The following is a 27,580-nucleotide window of genomic DNA, read 5'->3' as shown; positions in this document are numbered from 1 at the left end:
TTACGGCTTTTATTTGATGTATTCAACTGAACAACACTGCTACATCGTCTACATTTAGGCTTGTTTTACCTAATTTCAATGCAGATAATGTTACTGAACTTGGAAAAAAAATCTTAATATTAAAGAAACATCAAGCAGAAATGAATCAGTTTACAAAACGTAAATAGTCAATTACAATGACTTTACAGGCCTCTCTACAAATGAGAGGATTAACACTTTAAAAGCTTATGGACCTACTGAGTACAGTGGCATCAACCTGAAAGATACAATTAAAAATAAATACTACAGTAACAGATACAAAAAGCACACATGTCTTTAAGAAACATCTGGTGAAGCAAAAAAAGTAAATATTACCTTCCAATATATTAGAAAGGCAGGTCTGAGCCTCCTCTATAACCACCTCTTCGTCCTCCCCCTCTTCCGCCGCCGCCTCCTCCTCCTCCTCCTCCTCCTCCTCTTCCGCCCCTGGGTCCAAACATTTCTTTCTCCCTCCGGTGTTTTTCATAACGCTCAGCCATTAGTACTAGTTCTTCTGGTACATCCTAATGAAAGGAAAAATGCTTTATACAAATTCAGAAAATCAACAAGTATCGTGCCGTTTAAGCTCATTTAACAAGTAGTTTGAACAAGAAGCAAAGCACTTGGTTTTAATAACTTCTACTTGCAGATTGTTGCAGCGAGTCTTCGGAAAGCTTGTTCAAAACCCTTGTTAAGTGTGGGGAATTCTAACATTTGAAATGAAAGTGACAAATACATCTTCAAATGTACAGTAATGTTTGTTCTGCAATATTACTGATGGACTAAAAATATCTAAAGTGAAACCAAGGTTTCTGGAGGGTGGGACCAATTTGAAACTAGCAATACCAAAACTTTAGGCTTTACTGACACAAATAAATAAATGTTCACTACCATAAAAAAAAGCAAAAATATCAATAAACTGATCATTAAATAAATAAATAAATATATGTCTATTTATATATTGTATTTATATATTGTATCAGTTTGTTTGTTTTTTGTCTGTATTACTCCACAACATTCTCAAAACAAATACACAATGCAATTTGTGAGAATCTCCACATTTATAACTAAGGGCCTGAGGTAGAGATTTGCATAGCAGTGAGTGACAGACATAACGAATGGAGTGAATGCCTGCAGTTGTTTACCTGACCAGATCTCTCCAGGATGGTGATTAGCTCAGCTGCTACTCTCCAATCCTCTCTCGTCACCAGGGTTACAGATTCACCGGACCTCCTGGTTCAAGACAGAGACTCTTTTTACATAAAGAGCCTGAATTATTCCATTGTTATCAAAATTCTTACGGTTTCGGATAATTCAGTCACACCCTGATTAACTCACCCTGCACGACCTGTTCTCCCAACACGATGCACATACTCCTCCACATTTCTCGGGAAATCATAGTTGAACACATGCGTGATGTCATGCACATCTAGTCCCCTGGAGGCCAGGTCAGTCGCCACCAGAATACGCACACGACCTTCAACAGCAACCATAGACAGGTAGATGGTAAGATTAGATCATTTTTAACACCTGACGGGTTTGTATTGGGAACCAACTGTCTTTCCATTCTTAGATTTGTTTAACTGATATGGTGAAAAAATTAATAAATCTTGATTATTTTCCCTAAAGTTTGGCAACTAGACTAGCCAACTAAAAAAAAAAGGAATACAACAACACGACTAGAACATTCTATTACTAGCAAGTTAAAAACCATCTGGTTAAGGAACATTGTATTTTTAGTGGGCATGCAATATTATTTGATCTCAAAATATATATTTATTTTTTTACTTGGTAGCACTGAATCTGCTATTTATATATGTAATTGGGAAATGGATTGTATCCATGGCGATGACCTGGGCACACACACTTGTGCTTGAGAACGAGAGGGGTGGTCATGTTCTAACAACAGAAAACTGCAATTTTAATGCACAATCATATTATGTGCTGATTAGCCATTTTTTCTCGATGCATGCCATAATATAGATGGACAATAGCTTCTCAATTACTCTGCCATTGTTGCAATGATAACGTATCTAATATATATTTTAATTAAAAAACATCATTGCTCAATTAAAACATACAAATCATCTTAAAATGCAAATTCTAATTATTTGAAAAAAGAACCAAAACTAAAAAATCTCTGGGTTTAAGGCATATGAACTTAACTGCAACACACTAAAACAATCAGTACAAAAACATAATAAATCGGCGCATTTCTTCTCTTAGTGATAATAAAATAATTGAAAACAAACTATTTCTTTGGTAATTCGCTGAATATTTCAAAAACACATTGCTTGAAACGCTTTTGAAACTTCCTAGAAACAAAGACCAACTATAAGTCATAAATAAAAAATAAAAAAGTCAAAACACTAAAACTTTTGCTTCCAGCCTACAGATAAACTGCTGAGTTTCTGAATATTACTCTCATGCGTTCGGTCAAACTGTTTTGCTGAAATCAAGATGCAGTGGTAACGCATAAGCGCTGGCCTTGGAATTGCTGCTATTCCTGCCTAATATGGTATGAAAGATATGAGAGACTCGCATTCTCTGAGACAAAATACAGGTTTACAGTGCGTCAGATATGCTGCATTAGGGTTAGGGTTGTGCAGATATGCATTATGGTTTAAAATAAATTAATAAATTAGTCAGTTATCTACAAAATAAACAAAAAGAATGAATAAATTGTAGGTGAAGTGGCGTGCAAATAATACTTTTTTCAAGAATTATGAACTAAATTCAAGTAGGCCTATTATAGCAAAATATAGTATTTCTGACAATTTTCTTTATAATTTGAGTTATGAATTACCGTATCACAATACTACTTGGTATCATGATACTTCAGCAGGTATAGTAACGCAAGATAAATTAATGGTATCGCGACAACTCTACTGTGCATCCACTGATATAACACAGGAGTTTCAGGGAAGCTTAAACACTCTGTCAGTCTGTTCAGTCCACCAAATTTACTGTAAGCCACAATCACTAGCGAGTGAAATCGAATAATTCATCTCCAAGTTTAAAGTTTGGTCACACCTGTGTGTGATTTTCTTTCTTTCTAGAGGGTTGTTGATTAAGAGGTTAAAGTCTTTTAATTCACCACTTGCAGAGTGAGATTCTGAAAAAACTGCAAGCAGAATGGCTATACATGTAGCATATAATACTGAATTCACATGCTGTAGTATGTTTTGAAAGGGAAAGTATTAACAGTATTAAATTATGAAATTTCATCTGTTAGAGGCTTTGAATTTTAGTTTGCATTTCTTTTCATTGAATCGCTCAGTCCTAATCAAGTGTGCATTTTTGGTGTCAGTCATGGTTAAAAACAAAGCTACCTATTTGTCAGCAGTAGTCAGCATTTTACCAATTCCATTTGGTGCTGCTACTGGCACAGAAACTACACGCCACAATTCTATTTGCTGCTTATTAACATACTGTACCATCTTTAAAGTCCTGCAGGGCCTCTTCTCTGTCGCATTGCTCTCGGTCTCCATGCAGAGACTGAACTGCTACACCCTGAAGACACAGGTCACTGGAGAGGTCGTCAGCTCTATTCAGCAAGGGGGAAAAAACTGTGAGGATTATAAATGGACAGCCAGTCAGTTGATCACACTCTCACAGGTCACCACACAAATCAAATAGTGGTCTTTGTGCATCTTTCTTGCAAGCAAAGTCTGACAAAAGATGACAATTTACTCACACTAAAGTGGTTTCAAATCTTTGTGAGATTCTTTATTTTGTTAAGCAATAAAGAATAAAGCTTGAAGAATGCCAGAAACATGTAATCATTGAAATCCATAGTGGTAAAAAGAAATACTATGGAAGTCAATATTTACAGGTTTCCTCAGTATATGAAGAGTTCAGATGGAAAAGCCGCTAAAGGCCACTTCCGCCAAAAATGAGATAATGATACTAAGTGAATGCTTTAGGCACGTAGTACACCATCAACAAATAGATTTGCTTCTAATCATCCAAATCCCAGCATCAGCGCATTGAGAAATAACAGTTTGTTGGCAAAAGCCGCTAAACGCTACTTGCCTTTGACAGCAAAAGCTACTATATCCCGAGAACCGATTAGAAGGTGCGAATGGAATCATATGTTTTCAATGTAGCAGGACACTGATACGCCGGCTTTTATGAGGAGACTGTTTTATTCTGCTTCCTATTTTAAAAGACGGAGTTTGATGAACTGGATGAGCCTGTCCGACTATCAGTGAATGGCAAATGAAAACGTCCTTTACCTCAAATCTTTGTGCATTGTAAGAAAAAGAAAACTACTTTGAATGAGTCCAAATTACTATACATTAAACGGCAACTCCATTTTATGAAAGACAGTTAAGATGCTGTTATTTTATCCCACGTAGATGCTATGAGGATAAACAAGAGACCAAGACCTTAAGTATGGTGAAAATAAATGAATGACAGCTTCTAAAATTGTCTGAGAGACATCCCCTTTTTGCAGAGTAGGCCTACCTTGTGTTTTATTTGCTAATTTAGGCAATTTTTTAAAAGATAAATATAATGTATAAAACTATACATTATTTGTTTTACCTCATAATCCCTATACATCTGATAAGCTTTTTATATTAATGGACAATGCACAGATATTGATGTTTCACAATGTTTTTACACTACATTATTTGAATCTACTAAGCTTAGTTTACAATGTTTACATTGTTCTACTTACATTAAATCTAAATCCCAAATACCAGAAATGACAACAGATTGTTAAGATTTAATTAAAGTCAGTTTTAATGTTATTGTTTAATGCACTTACTTAACAGATTTCATTCATTCTCCTTCTTCTTTTTCCCTGGTTTATCACAGAAGAATGAACTTCCACTTACTTGACAGATTTATACATTTTTAGTTTTAGGTGGTTTGTGTAATGTGTTTTATGTCTGGTAAAATAATTTCTAATTGCATCTTTAGTGATTTTTCAACTAATTACAATGTCTTGTCCCAATAGGTGGATTTAGAGGGTTTTGCAAAAAAAGCAGAAGTGGATTTAGCTGGTTTTGACGCAAAAGACAATCTACCTTGTAAAAAAAACCCAAAGAATTATCTAAAGTGGCATTTTTGAAAAAAGGTATTTACCAGCTGTTAACCTTATCATTACATATAAAATGAAACTTCTGAACCTATGGATTTAGAGCGTTTTGCATCTAAACTCTTCATATCTTCTTTTGTGTTCAATTGAAAATAGAAACCCATAAAGATTTAGAACAAAGAGAGGATTAGTAAATTATGGCAATTTTTGTTTTTGGGTGAACAGTCCCATTTTAAACAACCTTTGTTGTGATTATAACCAATAAACCCATATAATCTTGAAGCACTTGATTCAATGCAGACCGAGTATCTGGCAATTTCTGAGCAGTCTTATTTCGCACCAAATGAAAATGCCAGCATGAAAGTCTGACAAAGAACCTGTTTTAATGTTTGCGCAACTTTTGACAAAAAACAATGCCTGTCATATCGAGGTGTAGAAAAGAAAGTGACAGTAAGAACTGCCATTTATTAAACAGCAACACTCTCTGACAATGGAGAAATGCCAAGTTTCATTTCTAGAAAAGAGAAGCATTTCCCCGCAAACTATTCAACCCACATTATTCCTGAGCAAATGGTCACCCATTGTCATGTCAAGCGATCGCAGTAAAATCATAATATGCAATGCCATTTCAGCGAAACTTCAGTGTGTGAAGCTCCTCCCATATCCTGTTTCATAAAAAAGAACTCATCTCACTTTAAACTTACTTGAGTTTTTTTCCAACAAATATTAGTACTTTGTCCCGAGGCTCCATTCGGTGAATGAAATCAAAAACGTAGTCTTTTTTTTCATCCTCCTGCACAAACAGCACCGTTTGCTGAACAGTGTTTACTGCCTGAAGACAGACAGACACAGAAGTTAACTGGGGACCTTTATTAAGGAGGCCAAACCAAAAAAACTATATTTGATCTGTTATTGGAGCATAACCCAATATAAACACACACACACATTATATATATATATATATATATATATATATATATATATATATATATATATATATATATATATATATATATATATATATATATATATATATATATATATATATATATTTATCTATATATATTTATCTATATATATATATATATATATATATATAATATATATATATATATATAATATATATATATATATATTTATCTATATATACATATACATACATATACATATATATAAATATATATATTTATATATATATTTATCTATATATACATATACATATATATACACACATATATATATATATATATACATATATATATACATATATATATACATATATATATACATATATATATATATATATATATATATATATATATATATATATATATATATATATATATAAACACATATGTAAATATTCACTCACTGCTAGATCCAGTGTGCCCACATAAACCATCATGGGATCTTTCAGGTAGGATTTGGCCAGTCGCCGAACACCTGGTGGCCAGGTGGCACTGCAACAGAAAGAGAGATAGAGATACAAATTGAATAAATGCAGAGGAAAATATCCATTTTGCTTTGAAAATAAACTGTAAAAACGACTGTTGATTTACCTCGGGCTTTCGCAAGATGTAAGCTTGTTTTTTCCTGTAGTAGAACATTACTTTTAATTTTTGTCTTTGGTGAGTCAAAAAAAAAAGGACCATGGATGAGTAAGATTGAAGTTAACCATTCCTTAACTCTCAAAACAAATACGCTTTGCGTTTATGCCAGTGTTGCCAACTTATCGACTTTGTCTCTGTATTTAGCGACTTTTCAGACCCCTCCCCACCCCAATTGCATTTCGTTTGGAAATGAAAACGAATGACGTCTGGATCTCATATGATCTTCATGAGATTGACGATCACGACTGCTGTAGTTATTCCAGTTGCTTTACTTTTTGGTATTTATCTTCAAGAAATCACTGAAGGCATATATTATGTTATCATAACAATCTAATGTGGCAATAAGATTGTAATACTGTGCATTTACACAGTGGCCATATTCATCTATGTAAACACACGCAAACAACACTAACATTACAGCAGACACTGTAAAAAGCTCATTCCCAGCCACTAGACTTTTCTGACAGGTATTTGTGTCATCGAGTGACAGTATGTTGTGGGACTGCTATACAGGAGTTATTATTATGGATTATAGATTGCGAAGTTTAGCGGTTTTTATTTTAGCGTTTTTATTTAAAGCATGATGGTAAACCACGAACGCGGTTATGAATATATTAAAACACATGTTTGTTTGTAAAAATTGATAATAATGACAAAAAAAATAATAATTTGGGGAGCTACTTACTTCCAGGAGCAACTATCCTGCCGTTGTGGCTGGTGTATTCTGGGAAATTTTATTACCCCTTGGTTTTGAGTGTGGTCCTGAAAAATCTTCAATCGAAGGGGTATCTACCCCTTCCCCTTAGCCCTATGCCTTTAAGCTTAAGTGAATTGGGACACCCCTACCCCCCCTTCATGTGAACGCGCAAAGCGAGGGGTAAGGGGGAAGAGGAAAGTCAAAGGAGTAGAATTAGGATTGGGCCTAAATGTCAGTATTTGACGTTGATATGACATTGGTTTAAGATGTTGGCCTGACGTTGGATTTTGGTCACTTTCCAACACAACCTAAAATCAACCTCATTTGACATTGTTATAGGACATCGCTGGCTAGACTTGAATTTTGGTCACCTGAAGTCACGACCTAAATCTAACCTAATATTAACATCTTATGACATTGTGTGCCTGCTGGGCAATAGCTAAATGCATTACAGAATGTCACGTTTACACACATCCACAAATTACATATAAATGCATAAGCTTTTTACAGCGTAATACTCACTATTTACTACTCTTGAGTACTTTTGAAACGGCTATTTTTTACTCATACTTTGAGTATTATTTACAACAGATACTTTCTCTCTACTTGCACTACATTTTTAGGCAAGTAATGGTTCTTTTACTTGAGTATGATTTTCCAGTACTCTTTCCACCACTGGCTGCGGGTGATGCCGTCGGCCCCTAACCCCCCCTCAGAGCACTCACAGGCGGCCCAGTCCTCGTACAGTAGTCTCTCCCACCAGTAGCCTAAGAGCGAGCCATCCCCCTGCGTACTGGTGGCAAATCATTTAGCACCGCGAGTGTGAGGTATTTCCCTAGTACAGTCAAAGCGATCTGCTTCTCTATTGTTTCAAATTTGACAATTTCATTTGACTTTTTTTTTTTCTTGTCCACAATCAAAGTTTTTTTTTTTTTAATAATTATTTCTATGGGGGTTTTCACCTTTATTAATAGAACAGTGGAGATTTAAAGACAGGAAAGTGTGGGGAGCAGAGAGAGGGGAAGGATCGGCAAAGGACCTCGAGCCGGGAATCGAACTCGGGTCGCCGCGAGCACCTGGGTGCTATATGTCGACGCACTAACCACTAGACTATTGGCACAGACACAATCAAAGATATTTTAGTGACAGTTTTGGAACATGTCTGAGTTTATTACATCTAAAAGATAACTGCAAATTCACTACACATCTATACTGATATACTGTATTCAAACAGCTATAAATATAGCTACATACATAAAACTTGTATAACATACATAAAATGTAGTGCAAATATAAATATAAATACCCCTTTATTAACCATAGGCTGTTAAAAAACAGAAACAATTGGACATGATGACGCCAGTAATATGCAAATTGACATATGTCATAATCTAGTGACATTTAGCGACTTTTCGGGTAGAGCTTAGCACCTTTTTAATGAAAATAGTTTGCAAGACTGCCTAATGCAGCAAAAATAAAAAAGAATACCCTGTCCAACCTGCAATCAAGATATTCTTCAAGTATCAAATGAATTACCTAGTCATAACCGTTTGTCTGTCAGGCCGAATATCCAGAATGATTTTCATAATTTGAGGTTCAAATCCCATGTCCAACATTCTATCAGCCTCATCCAACACCTGGAAAAAAACGCATTCATACAAAATTATTTTTATCATGGACACAAAAAAAATTAATCTCATCCGTATCCTTATTTCAATTTACGAAAACTATAACCTTACCAGATAGGTGATGGAGCGCAAGTTGATAAGCTCATTCATCTGTAGATCATTTAACCGTCCAGGTGTTGCAATGACAATGTCCACACCACTGGTCACTACTTTAATCTGGGCCTTTCGGTCACCTCCTCCATAGATACAGATACTAAAACAACTGTACAAATATTTGAGCAAAAACACACAACAGGGGACACTAGACGAATCCCTAAATTCTGGATTAAATTTGAATTAATTTGGAGAGCTTATAATTACAGCACCTTTTGAATCCCTTGTAGCTGTATTTGTTGCACTCTGCTTCGATCTGGAGAGCCAGCTCACGAGTGGGAGTCAAAACCAACATGCCAGGGCCATTTCTTTTGTCCCTGGGCCTACAATAAATATGTACATAAATCAGACAGAGTAAAATAGATATATTTGTTAACAAAAAGGTGAACTTTGGAACAGACTTACATTGGTTGTCCATCCATATGAATAAATCCAGGAAGGAGGTAGGCCAGAGTTTTGCCTGTTCCTGTCTGGGCTATTCCAATTAGATCAGTTCCATTCAGGACTACTGGCCAGGCCTGCGACTGAACCATGAGGGAAATTAACCAGGTTTCCATTCATCTGCATGCCTTATTTTACATATGGCAGAAAAACAGTTAGAAGTAACATGAGAGAGAGTTCTTTACCTGAATGGGAGTTGGTTTTTTAAACCCCACTCTGACAATGTTTTCCATGATGCCAGGATAGTGAGCAAAAGCTTCCTCAAACGTACACACTGGACTGGGAATGGTTCTTTTGTCACCATCTTTCAAATCGTCCACAAAGATATTGTTGTTCTCTTTTCTGTTTTGTTAGAGAAGCATGATGTACAAAAACAATACAATTATGTACAACACCATGCCTTTAATCAGTGCAAATGCAAATGAATAATTCCCGGAAAAAAAACAGGAAAAAAGAAAAGTTATCATGACCGACGTCCACCACACAATTTCAGTTTTCCCAAAACATGGCGTTATTAAACGGTGATAGCGAAAAAAAAAAGAGCATTACATTTCTGAACAGTCTTTGATTATTTTGTGCCGTTATAGGAAAGTCATGGATGATAAAAACATGTAGCTACAAACATAAATTTTATGAACAGACACTATTCAGTTCACTTCACCATTTTGTGCCAAGCGTAAAAGAAAATAATTAAATGACTCAGTCAAATCCTTAAGAGCCCACAGTTACCTCTTCTGTGATGTTTTCTGGCTGACTTGAGATTGCTTTGCTTCAGTTTCCCGCTATCCTGATCTATTTGTGCAGTTTCATCTTTTCAAGATCTCTTTTAATCGGGCTCATTATCAGATTAACTTGTGGTTTTAAAAAATTAAAATATGCGCGATTGCCTCTTTGCCATTTTGAAAATATAAATATTATTTGGGCAGGTCACTATGCCATTATTTATCTTCGCTGCTCACTGCACGCGAAACAATAATCACCAACCAACAAGAGAGATTAAACATAAGAAAGCTGATTGGCTGAAAATATTGCGCATGGTGACTACAGTCATGTGTGTGTGTGCAGCCTTCGCTATGTTACTCTCTCTCTCTCTCTCTCTCTCTCTCTCTCTCTCTCACACTCACTCACATAGGTATTCTGCTTCTGCAAAGCAGAAATACTTTCGTCAGAAAATCAACAGTGCCACCAATCCTTGCTTACTTTTTAAAACATTTTTCCTCCCTCCTCTATCCTCCTCCACATGCATCCTCCACACTCACTACTGACGACTTTGCTACATTCTTTTGCACCAAAACTGCAAAAATCAGTGCTCAATTTGCTGCACCTACAACAAACACGCAAAATACACCACCAACACCACACACACTCACCTCTTTTTCTCAGCTCTCTGAGTCTGAGGTGTCCAAACTCGTGCTATCTAGCCATGCAACCACCTGTCCGCTTGATCCCATTCCCTCTCATCTCTTGCAAGCCATTTCTCCTGCAGTCATACCAACACTGACTCACATAATTAACACATCTCTTGACTCAGGTTTATTCCCCACTTCATTTAAGCAGGCTAGGGTAACCCCACTGCTAAAGAAACCCAACCTGGATCAAACGCTACTTGAAAACTACAGACCGGTATCCCTACTTCTATTCATGGCCAAGATTTTGGAGAAAGTAGTGTTCAATCAAGTCCTGGACTTTCTTACTCAAAACAACCTCATGGACAACAAGCAATCTGGCTTTAAGAAAGGCCACTCAACTGAGACTGCCCTGCTCTCGGTCGTGAAGGATCTCAGACTGGCTAAAGCAGATTCGCACTTTATAACATCAGAAAGGTCCCACCCTTCCTATCTGAACATGCAGCTCAACTCATTGTTTAAGCTCTTGTTCTCTCCAAACTGGACTATTGCAACTCTCTACTAGCCAGGCTTCCAGCTAACTCCATCAAACCTCTTCAGCTGCTTCAGAACGCTGCAGCACGAGTGGTCTTTGATGAACCGAAAAGAGCACATGTCACTCTGCTACTCACCCGTTTGCACTGGCTGCCAGTTGCTGCTCACATCAAATTCAAAGCTCTGATGTTTGCTTACAAAGCGACCTCTGGCTTTGCTCCTTCTTATCTGCTCTTACTTCTGCAGATTTATGTTCCCTCCAGAAACTTGCGTTCTGTGAATGAATGTCGCCTCGTGGCTCCATCCCTAAGAGGGAAAAAATCACTTTCCCGAACTCTCGCATTCAATTTGCCCAGTTGGTGGAATGAACTCCCTAACTGCATCAGAACGGCAGAGTCACTTGCTGCCAAGAAACGACTAAAAACTCAACTATTTAGTCTCCACTTTCCTTCCTAATCTGCAACTGCCTCTCTGGCTATACCACTAACTGTACTCTCTCTCTCAAAAAAAAAAAAAAATTACATTACTAATGCTTTGCTTCTTAGACTTTACACACCTGAAACTTGCCTATAGCACTTATCCACTGTTGCTCTTATAGTTGTGTAAATTGCTTCCTTGTCCTCATTTTTAAGTCGCTTTGGATAAAAGCGTCTGCTAACTGACTAAATGTAAATGTATTCACAACCATATTTTCCACTGCATTTATTCTTCCATGGCGGGGCGCCACACTAAAATTCATTCCGCCTCGGCTACATTACAGCTACTCCTTCAAAACATTCAGCCTTTTCTTAAATAGCGGGTTATAATCACACCAAAAAGTATTAGAAGGTAAGTGAATTATAACAGTGCAAACATTTCTGTAATCATAGTACTGCTGTGCATTATTTTTTTAACCCTTTAAGGTGACGTGCTGACTGACTGACACGTGCGTGATGCGTGAGGCCAGCAATTATTATTAATTGATATTAATATTCCTAGCAAATCTAATAAATGTTGGAGACATACTCGTTACACAAACGCACTAAATCGCACTTCAGCAGCGTTTGAGAGGGCACAAGAAAATCTGCACTTGAGCAGCGTATATATGAGGGCGCGCAAGAAGTTTTGTGCACGAACAGAGGAAGTCGGCGCTCGAGCACAGAGATTCGCACGCTCGTATAATATGAATGCGATCTCGACTTGTAATACTGCGCTCACGACATTTGTCAATAAAATAACGCTGCAGGTAGTTGGTAGATCTGTGTAAAAGGCCCAACAGAGTCTGCCACCACATCTGGAATAAATTCTAGAGGAAACACTGACAACGCACAAGTTAATGCCGGATCCATAAAAATAAATACCGGAATGCAAAACACGAATTTCGAATCTGGCAAGATCCAGCTCAAATTAAGCTCTGCGCTTAATACTTTGAGATGTTTCTGACTAAGATAAACAATTAACTGATAAAACATTAATTTGTGACACTGATATACAGTAAATGAAGACACCCATTTACACATATACATACAAAACTTTTAAAAGTTAGACTTCTAAACCTTTGAATAGTAATGTAAGTTATACTGAATAAACTGAATTGAGTAATGAGAATGTTTGTAAAGAACATATTTATACTAGCTATGATGTGCTAAAATATTTTATCAGCTAGAAACTAAGCAAAAAGCTTTTTAAATACCTTATTGGTACAGAAATTTATCAGCTTAGTTGCTGACCTTGATTTCTGTAAAGCAGAAATTTACTGGAAATATTACACTGCAAATATAAATGTCCTATTTGATGTGCATATGTTATGCGTGTTGTATTATGCTTTTGTAATGGTAAGTGTAAGTGGTAATTTGAGTAAAAATTCTGTTTAAAACCACACGATACAGTAAATAAATAAATATTATTTAAACAGCAAATAAACCCTTGATTGCATTGAAGAAAACAAATTAGAAGAAACAAATAGGTTAAAAAGAGCAGAAATCTGAACTGTGAATAAGTGTGAATAAATTAATATTATTTTATCAATGTTTTGGTTTCTTATAACTAGGCCCACACGGAATTTGCTCGCACAGAATTCCACAGATTTTTAGCCCATCATTGACTCTGTTTATTTACTTGAGTAAATGTGTGTAAATCTATATTTATTCAGTTTTTAAATTAATTACAGCAATATTATTGACTAATATGAAAATATTTATCTGATTTATGTACAATGCAGTTTGTGAAGTAATATTTTCTGTCTTTTAGTAGATATATGAAAGACTTGCTTTGTTCACCAAATAAAGGGAATCTAATTGGATTTGCATTTTAAACATTAAATAAAAGTTAAAAAGACATTATTTTTTATTTCACATATTAAGGGTTTAGTTATGATACTCTCAAAATAATTCCGCAGATATCTGCAGATTTTTTACCAAAATTCTCAGCAGAAATAGCAAAAAACGTCTGCAGATTCCATCTGGCCCTACTTATAACTAGAACAGGTATTAAATTCTAGCATAAGATGCAAGAACAGAACTAGAACCACAGTTAAGAATACCCAAATGTCAGAGCATCCAGAAGGGCTGTCATTAACAGATCTATTGCGCCATCTGTGGGCTAATGTGAAGAAGGCACGATAAGACAACACTGACCTCCAGATCTTGACTTCTTCAGCACTGCGAGCAGCCACAGATTTTGCTTCAATATAGAAATTCTTCTTTAGAACAGGAAGATCTGAAGAACCCAAAGAAAGCGTTAAATCTGGTAAAGTATTTCATATCTGACAACATATTACAAACAGCATATGAATCAAAGTGTAATTCTTATTTTGTGTAAACATACAGTAGCAATACATATTCAGTAATGCTGGTTTGTAATATACTAAGAATGAATATGATGATAGAACTGATGTAACAACCACATTACCCAGAGACTCACCTTGCCATTTCATAGCTTCATATTTGTCCCTGTTTTCTCTAAGTGAAGTCCAGTCAATGGGGGTAGGTGCTGGAGCTGCAGCGGCCGCCGCTTGTACAGCAGAAGCTGACCAACAAGAGTCATTTTGATACCCTTGATTGCTGTTTCCTGGAGATTCAAATGCATTCAAATGTCAAAACTTAAAATTTAGATAAGGGTTGACAAAACTATGACATTTGTAAATTAACAACTACCATTGCGGTATCCAGAACCTCCCATATTTCCATGCACCAGATCTTCAATCATGTCTTTGGCTTTGAGCCGAGCATCACAGCTTCCAAAGATAAGCACTTCAGCTTCATGTGCACCACGGGTTATCTGCCAATCATACATCGATCAAAGAGTCATGTGTATAACATCACGTAAAAGATATTGTGTTTTAAAGGGCGCAAATGTGACAGGATACATATCCACTGCTGTATGGATATCTGTTATAATAATGTAAATAAACCTGATTTAATGTCCACAAACCAGGATTGAAGCATCTTCTTTTATAATTGTTCTGACACGCGGCTGTGGTGATGAGTAAAACTGAAGTAAATCGCTGTAATTCATTACACACGTGCTCTGTTTTAAAACATTTTAAACTTGTAAAACTTACTTTTGATCACATTTGATGATGATTGATGATCCTTGCAAACTGAACAGACCTTTAATTCTGGTTGCTTTGCGCACGTCCTGTCTTGTTGATATGATTATACGTGTTACTACGGAGACATGTTATTAAGCAGCTGTCAATCAATTCAGCGGGCAGGGGGACCGCACTCCTAATTTATATTTAGATATAGATATATATATATATATATATATATATATATATATATATATATATATATATATATATATATATATATATATATATATATATATAAATAAATTTATAAATAAATATTAAATAATAAATAAATAATAATAAATAAAAATATTGTGAGTGAGACGGAGAAAGTTCAAAACAAGGTCCGCTTATATGATTCAGCGCCAAAACACAAACTGGTCTGTTAAATAAAATATTAATATATAAAATTACAGTGACATATTCACAGTTTCAGAGTAGCCTATATTAGGCTAAATCATTTTCTGTTAATGACAATATATTGCGCCCGTCAGTTTCACTTTTATTAATTTAAATCAACTACTTTTACCACAATGGACCAGGCTTTAAAACTATTAGCATCACTTAAAGTATTCCCTTGGTAGAATAAACTCAGTCTGAAGGATGGGAGAACAAACTCATTGAATAATCTTACGGAACGGCGCACGTCGCCTTTGCGCATGAAGCCAGCATGTGAATGAAAGCGCTTGATGCATCGGAGACAAAGCTTGCAGCGCTTCGGTATCTGCAGACATTTTCAAGAGAGCAGCTCAAATGGAAGAAATAAGTGCGTTGAGGATCTGTCCATTGTATTATTGAGGCTTTTCTAATTAAACATTTCAGGTAGGCCTACTTTGGGTGTGAAGAGCCAGCTTGATCTCATGAGAAATCGTAAGTATTTTACGTTTTGTCAGTTTAGTGGCTAATTCGTACGAAATTGTACGATTTTAAAAAGGAGCCGTGGCACCTAACCCCACCCCTAAACCCAATCGTCATTGGGGGATGAGCAAATCGTACTAAAATGTACAAATTAGACACCAAATCAAAAAGTTGTGAATTGCCGTGAGATTGTGTTGGAAGAGCAGGTAATAACCCTCTCTACTCCTCTACTGCGAATGCGATCTGATCTAACAGACACAGCGCAACATGATGTAGAAACAGCAATGAAATGAACTCCTGCTGCAGGTCAAAATGAACCCATTTAATGCAAAACAATGCATTTCTCCACTAATTATTTAAACTAACAGGAACAAATAGTCTTGGAGAGTTTCATGTTGTCATAAATGCGACAAGCAGTTTGAATTGTGAATGAATGGAAAATGATTGACAGGCGCAGCGGCGGGAAGCACTGAAGTGAACATGAATTTAACCATGTGAATATTCATCTGTACTTCACATTAAACTGTAGAAAGGCTTCAGAACATTTGGGATATAGTAGGCCTACATGAAAACGTCCAAGTGCCTTTTAATAGGCTACCTTCATGGCTTAGTTGGCTTATAAACACAGAATATAGTGCAAGCGCAAGATCGGATTTGGATCAGTACCAGCTGGCCGATACCCGATCCAGCAAAAATATGCAGTATCGAACAGATATCCGATCCAAGTAAGGGGATCGATGCATCCCTATTAAGCATATAAATATAAACAGTCATTATAACAGACCAGAGCTAAATGTGTGTAATGAAAATGTAAAGAAGGGACCGTCGTGTAATTAATACTGAACTTATAATCAGTGAGGTGGTTTCATTTTCGAATTGCGGTATAAATTCACCCCATTTTGGCGCTTTTAATTCTTGTGAACACATTCAGGTGCTGCTTGTCAATTTGAAAAGGCTTCTATGTACGTTCTTGCTGTCAATTGTGGAAGAAATGATCGATAAAAGGTTTCTGATAAACCACTGTGACAGCTGCAGGCACTGTGTGATGTGCGTGCACGCGAGGGGAAGTCAGATTTGTCTGGGGAGTCAGATAGATTTCTCACCACACCAGCACTGCATGTTCCTCCATGTCACGTCAGTGATGGGTCGTTCTTGAACGATTCGTTTATTTTGAACAAAACCTTCTGTATGACTCATTGAGTGAATCATTCATTTGCGCATGTGCACATTTGTGCAAGTGGAGCTTGTGTGCTACCTTGGAGTGGTCTGTTTCGAACCGAATGCGCACGTGTGGCCTCAAACCATATCAATATAAACGATATTGGATAATACCGCATTGCGTTAGGGAATCTTATCGATATATCCCCAGAACCCAATATACCGCCCAGCTTTAGTTCTAACTACAGCTCTAGAGGTTTTAGAAGTTTGCGACGCAATTTGCGAATGTTCATTGGAATGACAGCTTTGAGAAACACCAAATGTTTGTAATGATGCAACTTTCAACCTTAGTTAGCTAACGATTTTCGCAAAAATCTCAGAGCAGCATTATGACAGAACCTTAATGTATAGTATGATAAGACAGCACTGTTTTTCCCCAGGAAGAACCAAAAGCAGTAATAAAGCTAATTAAAGCTCTGCTGAATTTGTGAAACTTTATGCTTGCTAAGCAATTACTTCAGCAGTCTTGTTTCACTTCGACTTGCTCTGCTTCATACTTCCATGATAAAAAGTTGGAATACTCATCCATGAACAAGATTTCTGCAGGAGTGCATATGATGCAATGAAGAACACAACTCCCATGATCCCTCACCAATATGCATCATCAGACATTTCTCAAAGTTTTAAATTTGATTATAAAAGCAGGTTTTATAAAGAATAAGTTTCTCTCAGTGTTTTCTTCCTATAAATCAGACCCAACAGTATTGTAAAATGGACAAAATGAATTTGGACAAAATGAAACTAAATGATAATATAATTTTAGGCAAAAATCTGAAAATAAATTTATTCAAATAACTGTGGAACTTATCTTGAGTCTAAAGTTTTATCTAGTGTGTAAATACAGGTTCTTCTGAGCTTGTTACTAAACAGACTTTTGGTAGATCTCATGCATTTAACTTGCCTTTATTGACGCTCCACTGCTCTCTTCGAGCTCTCGTATTTTTGCACCACCTCGACCTAAGAAGACAAACAGAAACAATACAAACCAAATCAATTCTTAACTAGAAGTTACTTGACCAAATTACTTTACTATTTTAAATTATTTTATGAACCATTTCATAAAAGCAATTAAAACCCGATTCAACAATCCCAGCACCAATGGTACTGTTACAATTAAGTTACTTATTTTGTCACATACTGTATGTAAACCTGCTTAGAATCAATTAGGGTGGTGAGACATTGTAGAACAGACAAAACAAAACCGTCTTATTCTTACACATATTCTGAATGTTTTAAGGACTTACATACATAACGTGCTTGATTTTAAGCAGCAAAATATGTGAAAATCTTCACAGTATTACTTGAATTATGAAATGATGATAACGATATACTCAAAAATCCCTTTTGTAAAAACCTATGGCTCTAGTTTATCTAATGTTTATCTAATATCTAATGTACTTTATTTTTCCACTAGAACAATATGACATTATATTTAATACAAAACAGTGTAATACAACAGAGCATGGAATTATTAATTTAAATAAATAATTAGAGGAAACATGGTGAAATATTCACACAAGTTCAGTGACATCTTCCCTATATTGTTTACCGTGGTACTTTGAATATTCTGACTGAAATATCATGTAAATATGACATTAGTACTATTTAACTGACTGTGAACAATGTTGTCCTTTGATAGTCATTTGTTGCTAATATGATTTCACTAACGTTAACGTTATTTATAATTTGCAAAGAGTAAGATACTTTTCTGAAATTATATCAATAGGAATAAAGTCTAAATGTGTGAAAATAAAAGCAACTTTACCTCAATTTCATCTGCAGTGTCTCATTGTAAAAACAAACTGCTGATTGAGCAAGTTTTTTTTTTTTTTTTGCTTGAGTAGCAAACAGCAACGAAAATATTCCTGACAACCGCTGGGGCCTAAACACGTAACGTTACATAACGATAACCAACCGTTTTTAGAAACGGTTTTAATCAGTTTATGAAACAGGATCAAGACGTTTCTTCATGATTAACGTTAAATAGATGAAAAACTTCCTAAACATCACAAGACACACGTTTTTACCTATTATTCTCCCGACCAATGAGTTTTCCACATTCAGAGTAACCGGTGAAGAATCTCCACGGTCTCCATCACCGCGACTTCGTGTTGGTCCAGTCCTGGATCGACTGTAACTGTTATTTTTACCGACTGCACCATCAAAGACATCGAAAGCCGAGTCTCGGTTCCTCCAGTTCACCCACTGCTCTCCGTCTCCACCGAATTTTGAACCGGCGCTCGAGATTTCTCGATTGCGCGCACCTCGAGGTGACGGAGGCCTCCATGATTTTAGTGGCGCAGGTTTAACAGGTAACTGCTTTGAAACCACCACACCATCCCCGTCGTATTCATCTTCCCAATCCGACATTTAAAACAAACAATATGTAACGTTAACATAAATGTTGAGATAACCAACGCCTCACTATATCCTCCTCCCGAGTGACCACAACACACTATCTTTACAGTACTGATCACTTTGACCAATTTCCGCTCACGTGACTACTCATAAAAAAACCGTGAAAAGACAACTGAAATCATTTTATTAAATTTTTTAAAAATAAGTATTAAAACAACAACAAATAAACTAATCGCTCTGTTGTCGTCGTTATTGCAATATTTTGATGGACAATGTTGCTTAAAATCGACCTGAGATAGTATATGTTTACTGCATTTTATTTTATTTTTTTTATCATTTTACCGAAAAATAACTATAAAAATAATTTAACAAAAATGGTAATGGTACAACAATGACACTATACACAACAATAGCATTCTCTAGAGATTTTAAATCTGTTCTAGTCAGTATCCACCTTTTTTCAATGAGTAGGCTAATGTCTACATTAATGGTCAGTATGTGGTGAATTTTGGGGTGAACTATCCTTTAATTAATTAAATTAATTATTATTTTAAAATAATAAATAAGATAAAGCCATTTTTCCACTTGAGCCCCTTGACCCTCAAAATGTTGCATCCCTGCCTCTGCTTCTCATTTAAATGCCTTTGACTGAGTTAAAAGAATTAGACGGGGAAACCAGATGTTTATTTTTAAGCCTCTGTAAACAGTATAATCTTAACGCTGACAAGCTCAGCCATAAAATCAGTCAGATTTTCTCACTAAATTGGAACCACTGGCCTTAAAATGGCTATAATATACAGTATAAATATACAGTATATTTAAAAAAAAATGTGTCCCTTGTTTTGATTTTGTTTAGATTTGTGCATGTATCCTCAATAAAGTTGAATGTTGTTTTAAAATGTCAAGAAATGCAAATGTTCTTCCTCTTTAGCCTATTTATTTATTTTAGATTATTTTACACATGGAGCTATTTGAATAACACATTGAAGATAATGCTTACATTGCTGTTTAATTTTCTAAGAAATACTTAATATTGAATAAGCAGAGATGTACAGTAATTAATAAATGGCTTAAGTTAATTCTGGACTGCCATAACACAGAAGTGTTTGCGGTATGTGTTGTACCTTAAATGAACATCAGTCATCTTGGTTGTGTTTACTTACAGTTGAAGTCAGAATTATTAGCCCCACTGAATTATTAGCCCCCGTTTATTTTTTTAACCAATTTCTGTTTAATGGAGAGATTTTTTTTCAACACATTTCTAAACATAATAGTTTTAATAACTCATTTCTTATAACTGATTTATTTTATCTTTGCCATGATGACAGTAAATAATATTTGACTAGATATTTTTCAAGACACTTCTATACAGCTTAAAGTGACATTTAAAGGCTTAACTAGGTTAATTAGGTTAACTAGACAGGTTAGGGTAATCAGGCAAGTTATTGTATAACGATGGTTTGTTTTGTAGACAGTCAGAAAAAAAATTGCTTAAAGGGGCTAATAGTTTTGTCCTTAAAATGTTTTTTAAAAAATTAAAAACTGCTTTTATTCTAGCCAAAATAAAATGAAAAAGACTTTCCCTAGAAGAAAAAAATATTATCAGACATACTGTGAAAATTTCCTTGCTCTGTTAAACATCATTTGGGAAATAATTAAAAAAGAAAAAAAAATACAAAGAGGCGACGCAGTGGCGCAGTAGGTAGTGCTGTCCCCTCATAGCAAAAAGGTCACTGGTTCGAGCTTCAGCTAGGTCAGTTGGCATTTCTGCGTGGAGTTTGCATGTTCTCCTTGTGTTCGCGTGGGTTTCCTCTGGGTGCTCCGGTTTCCCCCACAGTCCAAAGACATGCGTTACAGGTGAATTGGGTAAGCTAAATTTTCCATAGTTATGTATGAGTGTGAGTGAGTGTGTATGGATGTTTCCCACAAATGGGTTGCAGCTGGAAGGCCATCTGCTGCGTAAAAAAACATATGCTCGATAAGTTGGCGGTTCATTCCGCTGTGGCGACCCCAGATAAATAAAGGGACTAAACCGAAAAAAAAATGAATGAATGAAAAAATTCAAAGGGGGGCTAATAATTCTGACTTCAACTGTACATCAGTCATGATGACGGTAACAATATGATGGTATAATGCTCATTTGAAAATAACTGGATAATTAAGCTAGTTGTTTGTTTTCCCCTAACCTCATTATATGCATTACATGTACAGTACCTTTTAAAACTTTTAAAACAAAAATGGACTTTAGAAAGTCCCTATAACTAATACTGTTAGTAACATGAAGCATTCTGAGACATCAACATCAAGCACACCAGACCAAGTTTCAAGTCATTTGTTTATTTAAGTATTATGATGATAATAAATTTTCATTTTGCATTTTTCAATCCCAGAGCATCAACTCTGTTATGTGCACAACGATGAAATAAATTATTCTGAATGACAGCGAATGCTAACATTATCAAGCATGTATATTAAGGCCAGTTTTTGTGTAATAAATTATTTGATCTAGTGGTAAAACAAAGAAATGCTGCTTTAACTGACAGACGCTTTTTAAGTTCACAGCCAAACAGAGAATGTGCAATTATCGAAATACAAACATAGTTTCATTAAGAGTTCAAGGTAAGAGTGCTGTTATGAATACAGAAGTTTTGTCAATGTTTAATAAAATGCAAAAAAGGCACCGTAAAACATTGAACTACAAATAATAATAATAAAAAACTCTCAGAAAAGCAATAATGAAAGAATATTAATCATAAAGTGTTAATAAGACTAATATTTCTGTACCTTTATCAGCATTTCAAGCATCAGTTAGTTCCACAGCTGTTGACAGAGCAGTTCATTTCTCTGGTGTGTATATTATTAACCTCAAGTCTAAAGCAAAATAAGCATCTCGATTACCTCTGGATTATAAATCTTATTTAAATTTATATATTCATGTTAAAACAGTTCATCATCACATTTGCAGGTTTCCTCTATACACATCTAAGCAGTTGTGCTTCCAATAGTACAGTGCCAAAAACATCCTCAAAGTACACCTCAGATGCTTTTAACCAAAAGAACGAAATTAAACATAACAAAACAAGTAAACCCAGCTAATCTTGGTTATTCTACGTACAAATAATGGTTCACGTTACATTCTAAGTTATACAGACAAGCATTTTAGCTAAAGCACTTATTGTATCATTCAGAAGCATGGAATAAAAATGTTTGAAGCTGAGGTTTAGGTAAGACGCTCACTTGCTACAGATAAAAACACAAACAAATCTGAAAAAAATACACAAATGAAATGCAATATTGCAATTCAATTTAAAACACATTTGTGAGACTTTCTACTCGACAGTCCAAATCGTTTCTGATTATGCGAGGTTACAAATGAATCAAAATGTACATTTAATTACAATCATTAGTAATGATACTGCAATTGTGATTTGTTGTCATGATGATGACGATGATGCGTTATTTTCAACTTTTTGTTTCTCATTGATTTACTTTTTACATTTTAGCAGCCATTTATCAACAAAGACTAAAGAATTAGCAAATCCTATAATCAGTCTTCTTTAAAAAGCCCGATTGTCACAAAAAACCTCTTCACAGGACGTTGTTTTTTACTTACAACATTCAGATTTCTTCAGATGCTAAGACTTTTAAAAGACAAATTTAGAAAGCATATCTGTTTAGGCTACAGTGTGAAGATGCATTTGATTCTGGGTTTCTTCTGGAGCTGCTAGCAAACCCTGCTTTTTTGGCTGAGGTTTGCATAGTATTGTGGGTTAACGACTGCAAAAAAATGTTTTTCTTACTTCGATTTTTTGTCTTGTTTCTAGTCTGAATATCTAAATATTTGTAAATCAAGAAGCATTTTCTAGACAAGCAAAACTAATTGTCTTTATTTAAGAAATAATAAGGCAAAATTAAGTGATTTTTTTGTTAAAACAAGCAAAATAATCTGCCAATGAGGTAAGAAAAATAACCTTGTTTTAAATCGAAAACAAGATTATTTTTCTTACACCACTGGCAGATTAGTTTGCATGTTTTAAAGGAAAAACTCACTCAATTTGGACACATTTTTTCACAAAACAAGACAATATTTAATCCTCGTCTAGAAAATGCTTTTGATTTAAGAATGTGTAGATATTTGGACTAGAAACAAGACAAAACCTCTGGGTAAGAAAAGCATTATTTGCAGTGTGGACCAAGACTATCTGGTTTTCTGCTGTTCCAACCCATAATTCCTAAGACATGCAAATGAGTGGACCACCAGACATTCAGAAAAAAGAAATTGAGAAATGAATCCTAACGCTGAGCGTGGATTTTGTTACTACAGGTGCTAACACGCTTCCAATCCTATTTGCAGTTGCATTTTAAACATGCCGATCCATGCAAGACTGAAAGAGGTGCTCATTCAGTACCATAACCCTTTATTATTTTAAAGAAATATTCTTGGTTCTGTGCAAGTTAAGCTCAACCGACAACACTTGCGCTACATTATAATGTTGATTATCTGTAAAGTAACTCTCCCCTCATTTTCTTAAAGCGGATATGAAATGGAAATTCACAATTTAATATCTAGCTAAAAGTATTGTGAGTTTTCGCTTGTTAAGTCATCACGTATGAAATACTGTTTCCGGGTACTCATTTGAATTGAGAAAATATTCGTTTATGATCACTTTTTAGTCATATCACACAATAAAGTGAATTTTATATGTAAAATTATGGTGTATACTGTAGTCTCTGGACTAGATATTAAATATTAGGCATGGTTAGAAATATTGCAATCGTGATTTTCTAAAGTATTACATCGTTTTTTTAAACATTTATTATTACCATTTGTTGAGCCTCCCCATACAGTTGTATATAGGCTTGGACCCGGAAGCCACTTTGCACGACGTCACACCTAACAAACGGATTAATCCACTTAAATTCCCTTTAAATGATCTCTTAAATTTAATTGACTTGGTTTTAATATGTAAGATTTTAAAAAAGGCATGAATGTAAGTGTACACAATCAAAAGCTTGAATTGTTCTAACCAAACTTACTACTGTCGGGCTGTAAATTTAGTCATTTTTTTCTGTCATTCTAGGATTTTATGTAAAAAAATTGAACAAAGGGAAGTTTAGTAAAATAAAAACCCACTAAATTCACACTTAGTATGTTTACATGGACACAAATAATAAGACAATACTCTGATTAAGAGTCTACCTTGTAAACAGTGACTTTATTTAATACCATTAAGGTCATAATCGAACTAAACAGAAATGTAATGTAATGTGTATTTATATAGCGCATTCATTGTGTATGGCCATATACCCAAAGCACTTCACAATCATGAGGGGGGTCTCTCTACACACCAATACCAGTGTGCAGCATCCACTTGAATAATGCAACGGCAGCCACAGGACAACGGCACTATTGCGCGCACCACACACCAGCTATTAGTGGAGTAAAGAGACAGTAATAGAGCCAATTCAGTGGATAGGGAAGATTGGGAGGCCATGATGGGTGAGGGCAGATGGAGGGTATTTGGCCAGTACAGCTGGATTACACCCCTACTCTTGATGAGAAGTGCCATGGGAGTTTAATGACCACAGAGAGTCAGGATCTCAGTTTAACGTCCCATCCGAAAGACAGCGCTCACTGACAGTATAGTGTCCCCTTCACTTTACTAGGGCATTAGGATTCACACAGACCACAGGTTGAGTGCCCCCTGCTAGCCTCACTAACACCACTTCCAACCGCTACCTAGTTTTCCCATGTGGTCTCCCATTTAGGTACTGACCAGGCTTAGCCCTGCTTAGCTTCAGTGAGTAACCGGTCTTGGGCTGCAGGGTGATATGGCTGTGGCTAAGTGGACATGTGGAATATGCCGATTTTAGTCGCATTATTGAAGTGCAGTACACACAAACTACCGTCATGTAAGACTTTTCGCTATGTATTACGACAGGATATTTCAAACACACACGGCTGTTTGACACTATTCTCTGCACCTAGCGAGTCAGTAAAGGACCACAGACACACACACCGCAAAATGCAGAGTTTTTTTCTCTCCAATTTGGCGTGCAGTATCAAATTCCATTAAAACAACACTCTTGGTTCTTCGTACTCTTCTTCATACTCCAATACCTCAACTTGTTATGGGGGCATAAATGAAATGTTCCTAAATTAAAGTGTTAGCGCCAAACTGCAAGTAAAGCCGAAAAATTATAAACGAAACACCCAAAATTACATGAAACTCCAGAGGAAATGTGGATAGCGTGGTGATGCAATGACGTTAATCGAATTATGTGCTATAACATGTAAAACGAGATCAACTCAAGCAACTCAAGTAAACACCTTAATCATATTATGGTCTTATTCAGATTAGGCAAATAATTCGATTACTAATGTCCATGTAAACGTTATCACTGAAACTATTGTTACTGTTGGTTATAAACAATGAGCATATTAATGTTTACCAATCTGCTGTTCACTTTAATTTATGCTTCACTGTAACATAAAGAGGGCAAGTTGAAGTTCATTCAAACTAATTTACCAAAAAATTATTGACAATAAAACACACACACACGCACGCACGCACGCACACACACATAGACATACAAAACATCACAAATATCCCAATAATAATTAATACACTATACTATAAATCAAAGATTACAGTACGCATGTTGTCGACTGAGCTTAACGTATCTATTAAACCCGGAGTATGTTTTTTGCCCAACAGCTTTCCAATAATAGAAATTCTCTTATATGATCAATTGTCCATGCATTGATATGTACGTATGAACAAAACCGTATGAACAGCATGTCTTTCTCGCGTAAAAATTAGAAAACATACAGAACGTCCGGGACGCTCCAACTCCTTTGGAAAAGAAGCACATGAGGGACATGAGGTTGTGTCCAGTCTCCACAGTGAGGTTCCTGTGCTCCGGTGGGGTTATTCGAGGCATACGTGAGGCAAGTTATGGGACTCGAGAACATCTCTTGGTCCAGCCTGACTGGGAGACGTCCCGCTGGCTCCTGTCCGTAGCAGCTCAGAAGAGAAGGTGGTGTCGTTGCTCTGTTGGTGGAGGAACTCCATCTCTTTGTCATTGATAAAGAGTTCCGTTTCTCCCCAGTCGGTCAGCGGTTCGCGATCGCTGGACTCATTGTTGCTGCTGCCGCTGCTCCGAGTGGACAATGCAGGGTGGCAGTCAGCAGCGGTTGGTAGCATGAGGTTCTGAGCCGAAAGAGACTTACCGAGTCCACGCTCGACCTGTAGCGAAGCAGCTGCTGTGGAAGACATGAGCATCAGTGGATCAATGTCAAGGCTCAAGTGTCTTCTCCAGGACCCATCTTCCTTAGAGTTGCGCTCGGGCTTGTCCCGAAGCTGTACCGTGCTTGGAATACTCTCAGCCTCCTTGTCCGACTCAACCTCATTTTGGGTTCCCAGCAGGCAATTGCTCGGACACTCAGCCCGGCTCTCCTGTAGAGTCTCTGGGATGAGGCTGGTAGGCCGACCTGGAGGCGCTGGTACCATTGGCGGAAGCTGAAGGGTTGTTGAGGTTGAATGAACTGTTGGGACAGGCCTGGTTAGCTCACTAAACCGCTGGTGGCTTCTGGAAAGGTTGTTGGGGGTGAGAATTGGAGGAGGGGATGATGGGTAGAAACTGTCTGGACTGGAGGGTTGGTTGTTGAGGAGAGGGGATGGCGAGAAGGAGGAGGCTGAATGTGGGTAACCGGTACCCAAGTTGAGTTCACTAGGGGCCAAAGCAAGATGAAGACCACGGTGCAGGTTACTGCTGCAGGAACGAGACACGCCACTACCGGTAAGCTGGGAGGAAGATGATAAATCCTTACTATGGAGGGAGCTTTGGTAGTCGGAGGTCTGATCCAGCTCAAATAGTGGTAAAGCAGATAAACCAAGCATCGAAGAGGAGCCTTTCTGCAACACCTGCCGGTATATATCCAGCAATGAGTCCAGCTTTGACTCTATGGACTGGACCTGTGTCATATAAGAAACAAACAAATCTCATAGAATTTTCTATAATTTTAGGCATATTATTGTTATTATTAGACCTGTGTCTATCAATCGATTCAAATTGATTCAGAGGTTAGATTTTAACAGCAGATGGCGTTCTAGGT

At 36.3% G+C, this 27,580-nt stretch overlaps 2 protein-coding genes across 2 annotated transcripts in view; both read right to left on the bottom strand.

Moving 5' to 3' along the window:
• Positions 1-365: 365 nt before the first annotated feature.
• On the bottom strand, positions 366-19,473 carry ddx43 (DEAD (Asp-Glu-Ala-Asp) box polypeptide 43). Its single transcript, XM_056471154.1, has 16 exons — positions 19,131-19,473; positions 18,005-18,060; positions 14,609-14,732; positions 14,376-14,522; positions 14,090-14,171; positions 9,780-9,936; positions 9,559-9,677; positions 9,366-9,476; positions 9,112-9,253; positions 8,909-9,009; positions 6,438-6,525; positions 5,770-5,897; positions 3,456-3,565; positions 1,357-1,495; positions 1,164-1,251; positions 366-542 (listed from the first exon to the last, which is right to left on the bottom strand). The coding sequence occupies exons 1-16, from the start codon at positions 19,471-19,473 to the stop codon at positions 366-368; spliced, it is 2,112 nt and encodes a 703-aa protein (XP_056327129.1).
• Positions 19,474-21,782: 2,309 nt separating this feature from the next.
• The window catches only part of kcnq5a (potassium voltage-gated channel, KQT-like subfamily, member 5a), a 227,154-nt gene continuing 221,356 nt past the window's right edge, over positions 21,783-27,580 (bottom strand). Inside the window, exon 20 of the mRNA XM_056471458.1 lies at positions 21,783-27,440. Coding sequence (XP_056327433.1) covers positions 26,394-27,440 — 1,047 coding nt within the window. The 3' untranslated portion in view covers positions 21,783-26,393. The remainder of the gene's footprint in view (positions 27,441-27,580) is intronic.

The sequence above is a fragment of the Danio aesculapii genome, chromosome 13, assembly GCF_903798145.1.
Source record: "Danio aesculapii chromosome 13, fDanAes4.1, whole genome shotgun sequence".
NCBI classification, from domain to species: Eukaryota; Metazoa; Chordata; class Actinopteri; order Cypriniformes; family Danionidae; genus Danio; species Danio aesculapii.
This window is presented reverse-complemented; position numbering and strand designations above follow the sequence as displayed.